This window comes from Cebus imitator, unplaced genomic scaffold (assembly GCF_001604975.1).
Source record: "Cebus imitator isolate Cc_AM_T3 unplaced genomic scaffold, Cebus_imitator-1.0 Scaffold473, whole genome shotgun sequence".
NCBI classification, from domain to species: Eukaryota; Metazoa; Chordata; class Mammalia; order Primates; family Cebidae; genus Cebus; species Cebus imitator.
The window spans coordinates 28,416-40,765 of NW_016107788.1; the positions used below are offsets into that span (position 1 = coordinate 28,416).

General features: G+C 52.2%; 2 protein-coding genes across 4 annotated transcripts in view; both read left to right on the plus strand.

Annotated features, from left to right (window-relative positions):
- The first annotated feature begins 1,067 nt into the window (after positions 1-1,067).
- On the plus strand, positions 1,068-8,023 carry CUNH19orf84 (chromosome unknown C19orf84 homolog). Of its 2 annotated transcripts, none has more exons than XR_005197432.1 (2): positions 1,068-1,397; positions 6,764-6,828. XR_005197432.1 is itself a non-coding variant. In XM_017512446.2 (2 exons), exons 1-2 carry the CDS (start codon positions 5,734-5,736, stop codon positions 7,287-7,289), a joined length of 561 nt encoding a protein of 186 aa, XP_017367935.1. In that variant the 5' UTR covers positions 5,502-5,733; the 3' UTR covers positions 7,290-8,023. The 2 variants fall into 2 exon arrangements, 1 of the variants encoding a protein (XP_017367935.1); XM_017512446.2 differs by lacking the exon at positions 1,068-1,397 and adding an exon at positions 5,502-5,768 and having other exon boundaries at positions 6,764-8,023.
- A 249-nt stretch (positions 8,024-8,272) lies between these two features.
- LIM2 (lens intrinsic membrane protein 2) overlaps positions 8,273-12,350 on the plus strand; it is a 10,178-nt gene continuing 6,100 nt past the window's right edge. The window contains exons 1-2 of one of the 2 annotated variants that reach the window (XM_017512437.2): positions 8,273-8,379; positions 8,872-9,178. In XM_017512437.2, coding sequence (XP_017367926.1) covers positions 8,878-9,178 — 301 coding nt within the window. In that variant the 5' untranslated portion in view covers positions 8,273-8,379; positions 8,872-8,877. The remainder of the gene's footprint in view (positions 8,380-8,871; positions 9,179-12,350) is intronic. The other variant, XM_017512438.2, reaches the window with a different exon arrangement.

Consider the following 12,350-nt stretch of genomic DNA (forward strand, 5'->3'; position numbering starts at 1 on the left):
TCTGAGTGTTATCAGCCAGCCCCGAGTGAAACTGAAGCTCAGAGAGGCTAAGCAAATTACCCAAGGTGACAGCTTTTCAGGGGCAGAGTCAGTATGTCACATCACTGAAGCATGTCAGTTGGACTCCTCGCCCATGATCTGTACTTTCTTGTACTTCCTCTCATTACAATGAAGAACTAAGGCTTAGGCCGGGTGCGGTTGCTCACGCCTCCTATCCCAGCACTTTGGGAGGCCCAGGTGGGGGGATCACTTGAGTTCAGGAGTTCGAGACCAGCCTGGCCAACATGGTGAAACCCCATCTCTACTAAAAATACAAAAATTAGCCAGTCCTGGTGGCGGGCACCTGTAATCCCAGCTACTCGGGAGGCTGAGGCAGGAGAATCACTTGAACCCAAGAGGCAGAGATTATACCATTGCACTCCAGCCTGGGCGAAAGAACGAGAGTCAGTCTCCTCAAAAAACAAACAAAGGTGATCCCCAAACCTTGATGCCTCGACGGGGCTGAGAGGGGAGAAGCTAGGTGAGCGCATCTAAATGTGGGGAGGTTTTAGAGACGGGAGCAAAGATGACCTCCTAGACCTAAAAGAGGAGAGGTCATGAGGTTAGGGGAGGCAGTGGGAGGCGCCCACCTTGCCCTTGGAAGGGTCCCCAAGTGTAAGGGGTTGAATAAATGGGAAAGAGCAGGAACCCCAGGATCTCCAAGGAAGAAGGGGGACAGGGGAGGAGGGGGAGTTAAGGAAATCTGTGAGCCCCTGCATAAGGTCGAATCTTGGAACTCTGAGGGTCTAAAAATCAGTAGGGATGGGGGGTGGGGAGTGAAAGGAAAGGGCTGGTTCTAAGCGGTGGATGGGTCAATGGGACCCCCCATTGGGCCAAGGAGATGCCGAGAGGGATTCTCCCCTCAGTAACACAGGGTCCTCTCTCCATCCAAGCTCGGCTCTGCATCTCCAGGCTTGAGCCGGGTCTCCTGGACGCTGCCGTGACCACCCGGAACAAGGGCAGACAAAAGCCTGGGCAAAAACGCCTGAAGAAGGCGCGGAAAGGCGCTTGCACACTAGAGGGAGAGAGCGAGGCTGGCGGAGTCCGCAGGGTGGGGATTCAAAAGCGACGCGAGCTCTCTGGCCAATCAGAGCCGAGGATAGTGGCTCGCGTCGCGGAACAAGAAGTGGGCAGGACTCTAACCAATCGCCTCCGGGTTCCCTACAAAGCGGAAGTCTCGCTCCCACCACCTTACGCAGAAGTTGATTGGTCGGTTTTCAGAACTAACCTGTCAATTTTGGAAGCTGAGGAAAGGGCATTTCTGTAGCGACATAAGGTCCCGCCTCCTTTCTTCTGGCGCTGCGAAGGCACCGGGGTCGGGGCCCGGGCAGAAAGAGCATTAAAGGGGGAAATACGTGGTAAGCAAAGAGGTCAGACCCTTGAAGTCAGACCCTGATCTCAGTAATAGGAGACGCAATAAAAGAACAAGCTAGAACAATCCCATGACCCTGGACTTGAGCAGTGAGCACCATCTGTCTCTGGGATCTAAAGTAACCAGATGGATAGACCCAGACTTGAAATCTGGAAATCCGGGTTCTCATCCGTCTCCAGGAAAGAAAAATAAGCCAGCTCTCTCGGCAAAAATTCTATTCCAACCAGACGGTGCCAGCAACATCGTCCAGCATAGGGCAGCCCTGGTGCTAGGGATTTCTCCTCCTCAAAATGCAATGTTGTGGGCCAGGCACGGTGGCCCACCCTTGTAATCCCGGCACTCAAGGCAGCAGGATCACTTGAGGCCAGGTGTTCGAGACCAGCCTGGCCAACATGGGGAAACCCCATCTGTACTAAAAATACAAAAATGAGCTGGACATGGTGGTGCGCGCCTGTAATCCCAGCTGCTTGGGAGGCTGAGGCAGGAGAATCGCTTAAGCCAGGGAGGCGGAGATTGCACTGAACTGAAATTGCTACTGCACTCCAGCCTTGGCGACAGAAAGAGACCGTCTCTAAATAAATAAATAAAAATTTAAAAATAGCCTGTAATCCTAGCACTTCGGAAGGCCGAGGTGGGAAGATTGCTTGAGGTCAGGAGTTTTAGAACAACCTGGTCAACACTGACAGACTTCTATTAAAATAAATAAATTCTTTTAAATGCGGGTTAAATTAGTTCAGATTATTCATTAAAAGAGACCTCCAGTCTGGTCAACATTGTGAAAGCCCGTCTTTACCAAAAATACAAAAATTAGCTGGACGTGGTGGGGGGTTGGCTTCTGTAATCCCAGCTACTAAGGGAGCTGAGGCAGAAGAATCACTTGAACCGGGGAGATGGAGGTTACAGTGAGCTAGCTGAGATAGTGCCACTGCACTCTAGCCTAGGTGACAGAGGGAGACCCTGTCTCAAAAAAAAAAAAAGAAAAACCCCTCCATTTTAAAAAATAACTTACATTCCCCAACACTCAAGGTTGTGAAAAACCAGGAAGGACTTAGAGAGGGCTGCAGATTAGAGGAGTCTAAGGAGAGAGGATGACTAAATCTAGTGTGGTAGTCCAGATTGGACCCAGGACCAGAAACAAAGGACATTAGTGTAAAAACTGGTAAAATCCAAATAAAGCCTGCAGTTTGCCTAATAGGCCTGTCAGTTTCTTAGTTGTAATGTACCACGACAATGTAAGATGGCAACATTAGGGGAAGCTGAGTCAGGAGTAGATGGGAACTCTCTGTATTATCTTTGTAACTTTTCTGTAAATATAAAAGTATTCCGGGCCAAGCATGGTGGCTCATGCCTGTAATCCCTTGGCACTTTGGGAGGCCAAAGCAGGAGGATGTTTTGAACCCAGGAGTTTGAGACCAGCCTAAATAAGGCATCCCATGTGGTGGTGTGCGCCTCTGGTCCCAGCTACTCAGGAGGCTGAGGCAGGAGGATGGTTTGGGCCTGGGAGGTTGAGGCTGCAGTGAACCATGATCACGCCACTGTACTCCAATCTGCCTGGGTGACAGAGGGAGACCCTGTCTCAAAAAAATACACAAAAGAAGTATTGCAAAATAAAGCATTTATTTAAAAATGTAAAGACCTATCCCTCTCCACTTGGCTGATTTTTTCCAGTCCCTGAATTACTATGCTTGTTTTACTTTCAGAAGCTGTTCCCTCCCCAGGAATATTCAACTTCCAGTCTTCCCGTAACAGCCTTTCCTAACCACCTAATCTACCTTTTTTTTTTTTTTTTTTTTTTTAAGACGAAGACTTGCTTTGTAGCCCAGGCTGGAGTGCAATGGTGTGATCTCAGCTCACTACAACCTCTGCTTCCCAGGCTCAAGTGATTCTCCTGCCTCAGTCTCCCAAGTAGCTGGGACTACAGGCACTCGCCACCATGCCCAGCTAATTTTTGTATTTTTATTTATTTTATTATTATTTTTTAGATGGGGCATCGATCTCTTGCCCAGGCTGGAGTGCAGTGGCGCAATCTCAGCTCACTGCAACCTCCGCCTCCTGGGTTCAAGTGATTCTCCTGCCTCAACATCCAGAGTAGCTGGGATTACAGGCATGTGCCACCACACCCAGCTAAGTTTTGTATTTTTAGCACAGATGGGGTTTCACCATGTTGGCCAGGCTGGTCTCAAACTCCTGACCTCAAGGGATCCACCCACCTCGGCCTCCCAGAATGCTGGGATTACAGGCATGAGCCACCGGGTCCCGCCCCTGACCACCTTATCTACTGTATCTCCCTGCTTTGGTGCCTCTATACCCCCTTGCCCTAATTTGACATCTTCAGGTACTTATTCTTACAGAATACATGCTACAGATGTCTTGTCTGTCTCCCTTACAAGCATGCAAGTTTCCTGAGAGTAGGGACCATATCTATTCTGTCCCCAGTGGGCAGCCTGGAGCCCTGAGCATAGCAGGCATTGAATAACTATTTCTTAAATGAATGCATGTAAGAATTATAGCTTCTCAGCAAAATACTGTCACAACTACCAGCAGTAACAATAAGTCTCATTTGTTGAGACTAATTGTCCAGATTCTGTGTTTACTAATTCACACATAATATCACAATAACCTGGATGGTAGTATTAGCCCCATTTCTCAGATGGAGAAACTGAGGCATACTGACTGGAAGGATCTAGAGTTACAAAGCAAGTTAGAGACATGGCACCTCGAATGGCTAAGACTCCCAGACCATCTACCATGCCCTCTGTCCTGGGGAGTGTCCACATGTCCAGATTTCCCTACCTAAAATGTCCCTTGAGTCCTAAAGTATGTGTCTTGAGGATATTGCAGGAATAGAGAGAGAGAGAGAGAGAGAGAGAGAGAGAGGAGGCGGCAGGGGTCTCAGGACTACTGTATCTGAGAGGGGAAGGGGACTGGGGACCCAGAGTCCGGGGTCTGAGGGAAGAGGTGCTGGAGGAGCCTGGGCTCCCGGGTCTGAGGGAGGAGGAGCTGGGGTCTGGACTCCTGGGTCTGAGGGAGGAAGGGCTGGATCTGGACTCCTGGGTCTGAGGGAGGAGGGGCTGGATCTGGACTCCTGGGTCTGAGGGAGGAGGAGCTGGGATCTGGACTCGGGTCTGAGGGAGGAGGGGCTGGGGTCTGGACTCGGGTCTGAGGGAGGTGGGGCTGGAGGAGCCTGGGCTCCCGGGTCTGAGGGAGGAGGAGCTGCGGATCTGGACCCTGGGGTCTGAGGGGGTAGGAGCTGGGATCTGGATTCGGGTCTGAGGGAGGAGGGGCTGGGATCTGGACTCCTGGGTCTGAGGGAGGAGGGGCTGGGTCTGGACTCCTGGGTCTGAGGGAGGAGGGGCTGGGGGCCGGGACTCCTGGGTCTGAGGGAGGAGGGGCTGGATCTGGACTCCTGGGTCTGAGGGAGGAGGGGCTGGATCTCGACTCCTGGGTCTGAGGGAGGAGGGGCTGGGATCTGGACTCCTGGGTCTGAGGGAGGAGAAGCTGGGGGTCTGGACTCCTGGGTTTGAGGGAGGAAGAGCTGGGGGTCTGGACTCCTGGGTCTGAGGGAGGAGGGGCTGGGGGCCTGGACTCCTGGGTCTGAGGGAGGAGGGGCTGGGGGTCTGGACTCCTGGGTCTGAGGGAGGAGGGGCTGGATCTGGACTCCTGGGTCTGAGGGAGGAGGGGCTGGGATCTGGACTCCTGGGTCTGAGGGAGGAGAAGCTGAGGGTCTGGACTCCTGGGTCTGAGGGAGGAAGAGCTGGGGGTCTGGACTCCTGGGTCTGAGGGAGGAGGGGCTGGATCTGGACTCCTGGGTCTGAGGGAGGAGAAGCTGAGGGTCTGGACTCCTGGGTCTGAGGGAGGAGGAGCTGGGGGTCTGGACTCCTGGGTCTGAGGGAGGAGNCTCCTGGGTCTGAGGGAGGAGAAGCTGAGGGTCTGGACTCCTGGGTCTGAGGGAGGAGGAGCTGGGGGTCTGGACTCCTGGGTCTGAGGGAGGAGGAGCTGGGATCCGGACTCCTGGGTCTGAGGGAGGAGGGGCTGGGGGTCTGGACTCCTGGGTCTGAGGGGCTGGGGTCTGGACTCGGGTCTGAGGGAGGTGGGGCTGAGGAGGGCCTGGAGGCCTGAGGTGGCGGTCTTGAGGAACTAGATCCGGGTTCCGGCCTGCGCTCTTTCCTTCGGAGTTCCGGAGCACTCCGCGAGCCACGCCCCATTCCGAACCCGGCCGAGCCCCGCCTCTCTCGGCCTGGGCCCCTCCCCAACCTTCCCGGGCCCTGGAAGGATCTCGGAGGCGAAATTGCTAGAAGAGACTTCAGAGGACCCCAGTGGTGATGGAACAGCCAAAGGACGGGGCTGGGCCCGAAGGGTGAGACAAACGAAGACTTCCTGAGAGGGGGACAGACACCCAGAGAGAGGAGGAGACAGAAAACCCGAGAGAAATGGCGCGCTGAGCAGACTCGCGTAGAGAATCAGAAAAAACAAAAAAGGCCCAAGTACCGTCTCGTAGAAACAGAATCTTAGAGGCTCTTGGTGAAAGAGTTGAGCGAGATATTTAGAAATAGGCGGAGAGCTAGAAACGTATACTCATCAAACAGAAAAATTTTTTTTGTTTATTTTGTCCCCCACCCCCCCCAAGACGGAGCCTTGCACTGTCTTGCACCCAGGCTGGAGGGCAGTGGCGTGATCTTGGCTCACTGCAACCTCCCGGGTTCAAGAGATCCTTCTGCCTCAGCCTGCCGAGTAGCTGGGATTACAGGCATGTGACACCGGGCCCGGCTGATTTTTGTATTTTGAGTAGAGAGGGTTTCACCATCTTGGCCAGGCTGGTCTCGAACTCCTGACTTCAGGTGATCCGCCCACCTCGGCCTCCCAAAGTGCTAGGATTACAGGCGTCAGCCGCTACACCTGGCCCAAACAGACATTTTAAAGAATAAACCAAGAAACTTGAAGACTCCAGGGATCCCCAGAGGGCTAGAGAAATCGTAGTTGTCCACTGTTTTAGCGCTTACCAGACCCAGCCCTGTCATACGCGCCTTTGTTACCACCCAAAGCCATCTGTGGCGATAAACAAGGTTTGGAATAGGAAAACGACTTGTCCAAAGATACACCACCATAGGCGAGGCGACCAGAAATTGGAACTGAGTTGTCTGATGCTGAAGTTAATGGCAGAGCTGTTTGTTTTTCTATAGAGAGACACGGATTAGAAACAAAAAGGCAGAAGCAGGTGAGGAAGTCACAGGCGGACACTGAGGATGGAGAGAGATGACTACTCTCAACAGAGGTCCAGAGACAGCCCATCAGCAAGAAGGAAGGAAGGAAATAGATGCTGAGTCCCACTGACGTGTCTTTTTGTCGTTCTAGGAACAACCTGTCCCTGCCATCCTCTGGGACTGAGCCATGGACCCCTTCGACTGTCTCAGCCCAGCCACCCTGGCTCCTGGGCGTCACAGACCCCACCCACCTGGGGCTCCCGGAGAGCGTGGCCTCTGTCACCGTGCCCATACGCCTGGACACCCTCTCCTGCCTCCTGCATAGTGCCCTACTTGGGGTCTACAGCCTCCAACAGTCCTTGCCCTCTTGCCCCTGCTATCCCCAGGCAGGCCACACCCAGCCAGGCACAGTCAGGAGGCCTCCAAGGGGACGTGGGGGCTGGGAAGTCAGACACAGGCCAGGCTGGGGCCGGGGCCCACATCGATGGGGTCCCGGGAGAGCTGAGCAGCCAGAGAGGGGCTGGGCGGGGGGCCTTGGGGCTGGCCCCAGGACCCCACCAGTGACGCTGCCCTCACCACCAACATTACCTGCCCAGGGTGGGAAGAAGGAAGCTCATGGTTCGGAGCCACCCCTGGAAACACCACCGGCTGCTGAGGACTGGGAGACAGAGTACTAGGATCCCAGAGGGTCCAGCGCCTGGGATCACAGTCACCCAGGAGGCTTTTCCTGGGGCCTGGAGTGACCTCAACTCTGTCAGAAGAACCCCAGAAACATCTTGTTCCCATCCTCCCCTGTCCCCCAAACCATGGTCCCAGGAGTGCTTCCTGTGAGCCACTTGGTGAACCTGACCTAAGTCCCTTGACTTAGAATCCCAAGCCAGAAGAAAACCCTGAATGCCCTGTCAGGCCTGTCTCCTTGATGGCCTCAACCCCATGCCCAGCGCCATCCCCAACCACAATCCTTGCCTGATTCTCGACCCCCAGGGCTCTTCCAACCCCATCCCCTACCCTCTTCCTAAGCCCAAAGCTGCTCCTCTCTGCGTCTCTCTCCCCCACTCTCAACACCCTATTCCCGAGCCCATTCATTCCCATCCCTGCCCCCAATCCCAGCTTCACTTCTGCACCTCAACCCTAACCCACCCTGCTTACCAACCCCTTTCTCATCAGCCCATGTTTAATGTCCTCTGAAACTACAGCCCCAAAGAGCCCTATCCCCAACCTCAGCCACAGCTCTGTGTCCATCCTCACCTTCCTTCCTGTCCCAGCCCCAACTGTGATAGCCCCATGATGCCACCCCACAAAGAAGCCCACTGGTCCAACACATCCAGACACCTGTGACTCCCCCCACCCCACCGCCTGCTCTTCAGGTAGGAAGCCCTGGTTGAACAATAAACGCGTGATTCTCCCTGTATCTTGTGTGTCTGTGTCTGTGTGTGCATGCGCACTTACACAGCTCGGCCAAAGCCCGGATTGCTGTGAGCAACGCTGGTGATAATGTAGTGTGTCCAGGGGAGGGTCACAGAGGTCAGTGAGCAGCGGTTGGGGGCAGGGAACCCCCTGGATGCCTGCCTCAGCGAATTCCATTTGAGGCCTCTGCCACCGCTGCATTTCTGCCTGCTGGAAGCTACTGGGTCGTGGGACCATTGTGCAGGGAGGCTTAAGGGATTTGGAGAACCTAAGGGGGCCGAGAGGCCAGTGCCCAGGCTCAGCTCAGTCTGCACAGAGGGGCTGTGGCAGTAGGAGGGCTCGGCAGGCTCTGCCACTCAGGTAGGCACCAGGCATGGGACCTGTAGCCCCCTCTTCCCCAGGTCCCAGGAGTCTAGAGTCCCAGCTCTTTCTTCTCCCAGGACCTGATGTCCCACCTGCTATCTATCCCCTAGCTCCTTCCTTACCCAGCACCCAGGAATCCAGGCCCCTGGGCTCCTCCTCCCCTAGGACTCAGGAATCTAGGCCTCCAGCCTATTCCTTGCTCAGAACCTGGCAGTCCAGGCCCCCGCCCTCTCTTTCCCAGGATGCAAGGCTCCAAGAATCAAGCCCCTCCTCCGTCTCGTCTTTCCGGGATCCCTACCATCCTCCTGCCTCAGACCCAGGAGTCCAGGCCCCCAGTCCCCTCCTCCCCCAGGACCCAGGCGTTCAGGTCTCCATGTCTTTCTCCCAGGCACCTGGCATTCCACTCCCGAGCCCACTCTTCCCCCAGTTCCTTCCTCCATCAAGCCTGAGGAATCCAGCTCCCAACCCCATCTCTCCCCTTCCCCACAGCTCACCATGTACAGCTTCATGGGTGGTGGCCTGTTCTGTGCCTGGGTGGGGACCATCCTCCTGGTGGTGGCCACGGCAACAGACCACTGGATGCAGTACCGGCTGTCAGGCACCTTCGCCCACCAGGGCCTGTGGCGGTACTGCCTGGGCAGCAAGTGCTACGTGCAGACAGAGAGCATCGGTGAGCCCCCCGGCCAGGGTCCGGGCCGCGCCTGGGTAAAGAGCAGGGCGAACCTCGGGGCCCAAGGACACCTGTATTCCAGATGGAGAACTCTGCGGCTCAAAGAGGGAAAGGGAGCAGTCCAAGGTCACTCAGCATGGAGGGGGGCAGGACTGGGACTTCAGGGTTGCTTTCTAGCTGCTTATAGGGGTGCTGGTTTAGAGGTTAAGTTGGGAGAGGTGGCATTTTTTGACGCCTCAAAGGTGTCACGTAGAGCAGTTGGGGTTACTGTCACGGAACAGCGTTTTCTAATTATCTACTATGGACCGAGAACTATGTTAGGTACTGGGGGATACAGAAGAAATATGGGCCCTGAATTTGCTAAATACTGCATAAAGTACTTTTTCCTACTTAGAGTGAGCCAGACCATAGAGAGAGATACATAGAGATATATAGTATATTGCATGCTACATAGCATCTATAATATATTAATAAGTGAATATATACTACATTATGTATAATATATGCAATTTATATTATTACATATAGCATAATGTATAATATATGCAATATATTATGTAATAAATTAATATATAATGTAGAGAATATATTGCACTTATTACATATTATGTACATTAACAAATTAATATACAATATAGCATATTATGCATGCACCTATATTATATAATTAATACATAACTGTATGTAATATGCTACATATTATATAATAATGCATGTATAATATATTGTATATAATATATAATGTAGAATCCATTATATTACACATTCATTAGCTAATAAATAGCATATATTATGCTATATCCTGTATAATTAATAACGTATAGATTATACAGTATATTATATACTAAATTAATATATAATGTAGAGCATATTATATTGCACACTTGTTTTATGATATGTTAATACATTTGGCAGGGTGTGGTGGCTCACACCTATAATCCCAGCACTCTGGGAGACCAAGGTGGGCAGATCACCTAAGGTCAGGAGTTTGAAATCAGCCTGGCAAAAAAGGTGAAACCCTGTCTCTACTAAAAACACAAAAATTAGCTGGGCATGGTGGTGTGCACCTGTAATCCCAGGAAAATTACAGGAGCCTGAGGCAGGAGAATCGCTTGAACCTGGGAGGTGGAGGTTGTAGTGGGTTCAGTTGGCATCAAGAGAATTGCTTGAACCTGGCCGAGGCAGAGCCTGCAGTGAGCCGAGATCGTGCCACTGCACTCTAACCTGGGCCACAGAGTGAGACTCTAACTCAAAATAAATACACACATACATACATACATACATACATACCAGCAACTAATTCAGAAACTTTAAAAAAACACCAAGCAGACCCAATAAAACCCATCTGCACTTGGGTTTAGTCCCTGGGAAGCAAGTTAACGCTCCAGCTCTAATTTTGGTGAGTGAATTAAGTGATTACAGTTGGTGAGCAAATTAAGCCAGCTGTTTTGACAAATACCCAAAAATCCATAGGCATGTTCCTGAAGTTTTCACTTTTGTGGTTGTGATATTGTCAAACGGAAGGCCTTCATGGTGGCTCACGCCTGTAATCCCAGCACTTTGGGAGGCGAAGGTGGTGATCACCTGAGTTCAGGAGTTCAAGACCAGCCTGGCCAACATGGTGAAACCCCCGTCTCTATTAAAAATACAAAAATTAGCTGGATGTGGTAACGGGCACCTGTCATCCCAGCTACTCGGGAGGCTGAAGCAGAGAGAATTGCTTGAACCCAGAAGGCAGAGCTTGCAGTGAGCCGAGATCGCACCATTGCACTCTAGCCTGGACAATGGAGCAAGTCTCTGTCAAAAGAAAGAAAGCAAGGAAAGGAAAGGAAGGAGGGAGGGAGGTAGGGAAGGAAGGAAAGAAGGAAGGAAGGAAGGAGGGAAGGAAGAGGAAAGAGCGAACAAACAAATGAAAGAAAGAAAGAGAAAGAAAACAAAAAACGGAAGACCTTCACCAAGCCTCCCTGTCTCCTGCATCCTGGGGAGAGATAAGACAGGTGACTCAGGGCTGTCCCTCAGGGAATTCCCAGTGTGAGGCAGGGGAAACGTAGAAGCGTCACGAGTGAGACAGCCAGAAATGAGAAAGAAGTGTGGAGTCAGACCAGACTCTGAAGCTTGTGGCCCCAGGCAAGTCTTTCCACTGCTCCCTGCCTCAGTCTACCCCTCCAGGAAACAGGCATCATACTGCCTCTCTCTCAGGGCTTGCTTGGTGAGATGGGTGTGTGACATCTCCCGGGCCTGTCACATTCAGCACAGCGGGGCTCAGCTCTTCCCCTCAACTACTCAAGAGGATGTGTGAGTTTTGAGGTCAAATCTCATGTCTCATTCTCTTTTTTTTTTTGAGACAGAGTCTCACTCTGTCACCCAGGCTGGGGTGCAATGGCACAATCTCGGCTCATTGCAACCTCCACCTCCTGGGTTCAAGCGATTCTCCTGCCTCAGCCTCCTGAGTAATTGGGATTACATGTGCGTGTCACTGCGCATGGCTAATTTTTAGTAGAGATGGGGTTTCACCATCTTGGCCAGGCTGGCCTTGAACTCCCGACCTCGTGATCCACCTGCCTCAGCCTCCCAAAGTACTGGGATTACAGGCGTGAGCCACCGTGCCCGGCCTCATGTCTCATTCTTACATACAATTGAACTGCCCTCAGTATTGTTAGGAGATGGAAGGGAGATTATCCATGTAAAGTGCTTAGAATAGCATGTAGGGCATAGTAAGCACTCAATAAACCAGGTATTATTATTACTAGTACTAGTAGTAATGCTCAATGTATTACATATTATTAATGAATTAATTAATTAATATTATTTATTTATTTATTTTTGAGACAGAGTCTTTCTCTGTCGTCCAGGCTGGAGTGCAGTGGCACGATCTCGGCTCACTGCAACCTCTGCCTCCCAGGTTCAAGAAATTCTCTCCTGCCCCGGCCTCCGGAGTAGCTGGAATTACAGGCGCTTCCCACCATGCCCAGCTAATTTCTGTATTTTTAGCAGAGACAGGGTTTCACCATGTTGGCCAAGCTGGTCTTGAACTCCTGACCTCAAGTGATCCACCCACCTCAGCCTCCCAAAGTGCTTGGATTGATTATAGGAGTGAGCCACCATGCCTGGCCAGTTGCTGGTATTTAAAAATCTGGAGGATTTGGCCGGGCGCAGTGGCTCAAGCCTGTAATCCCAGCACTGTGGGAGGCTGAGGCGGGTGGATCACGAGGTCAAGAGATTGAGACCATCCTGGTCAACATGGTGAAACCCCGTCTCTACTAAAAATACAAAAAATTAGCTGGGCATGGTGGCGCGT

Excerpts from the sequence above, each read along its gene's own strand:
- CUNH19orf84 (XM_017512446.2), top strand. The coding sequence starts at position 5,734 with ATGGAACAGCCAAAGGACGGGGCTGGGCCCGAAGG. Across the intron at positions 5,769-6,763 it reads GACGGGGCTGGGCCCGAAGG|GAACAACCTGTCCCTGCCAT; the intron begins GTGAGACAAACG and ends TTGTCGTTCTAG.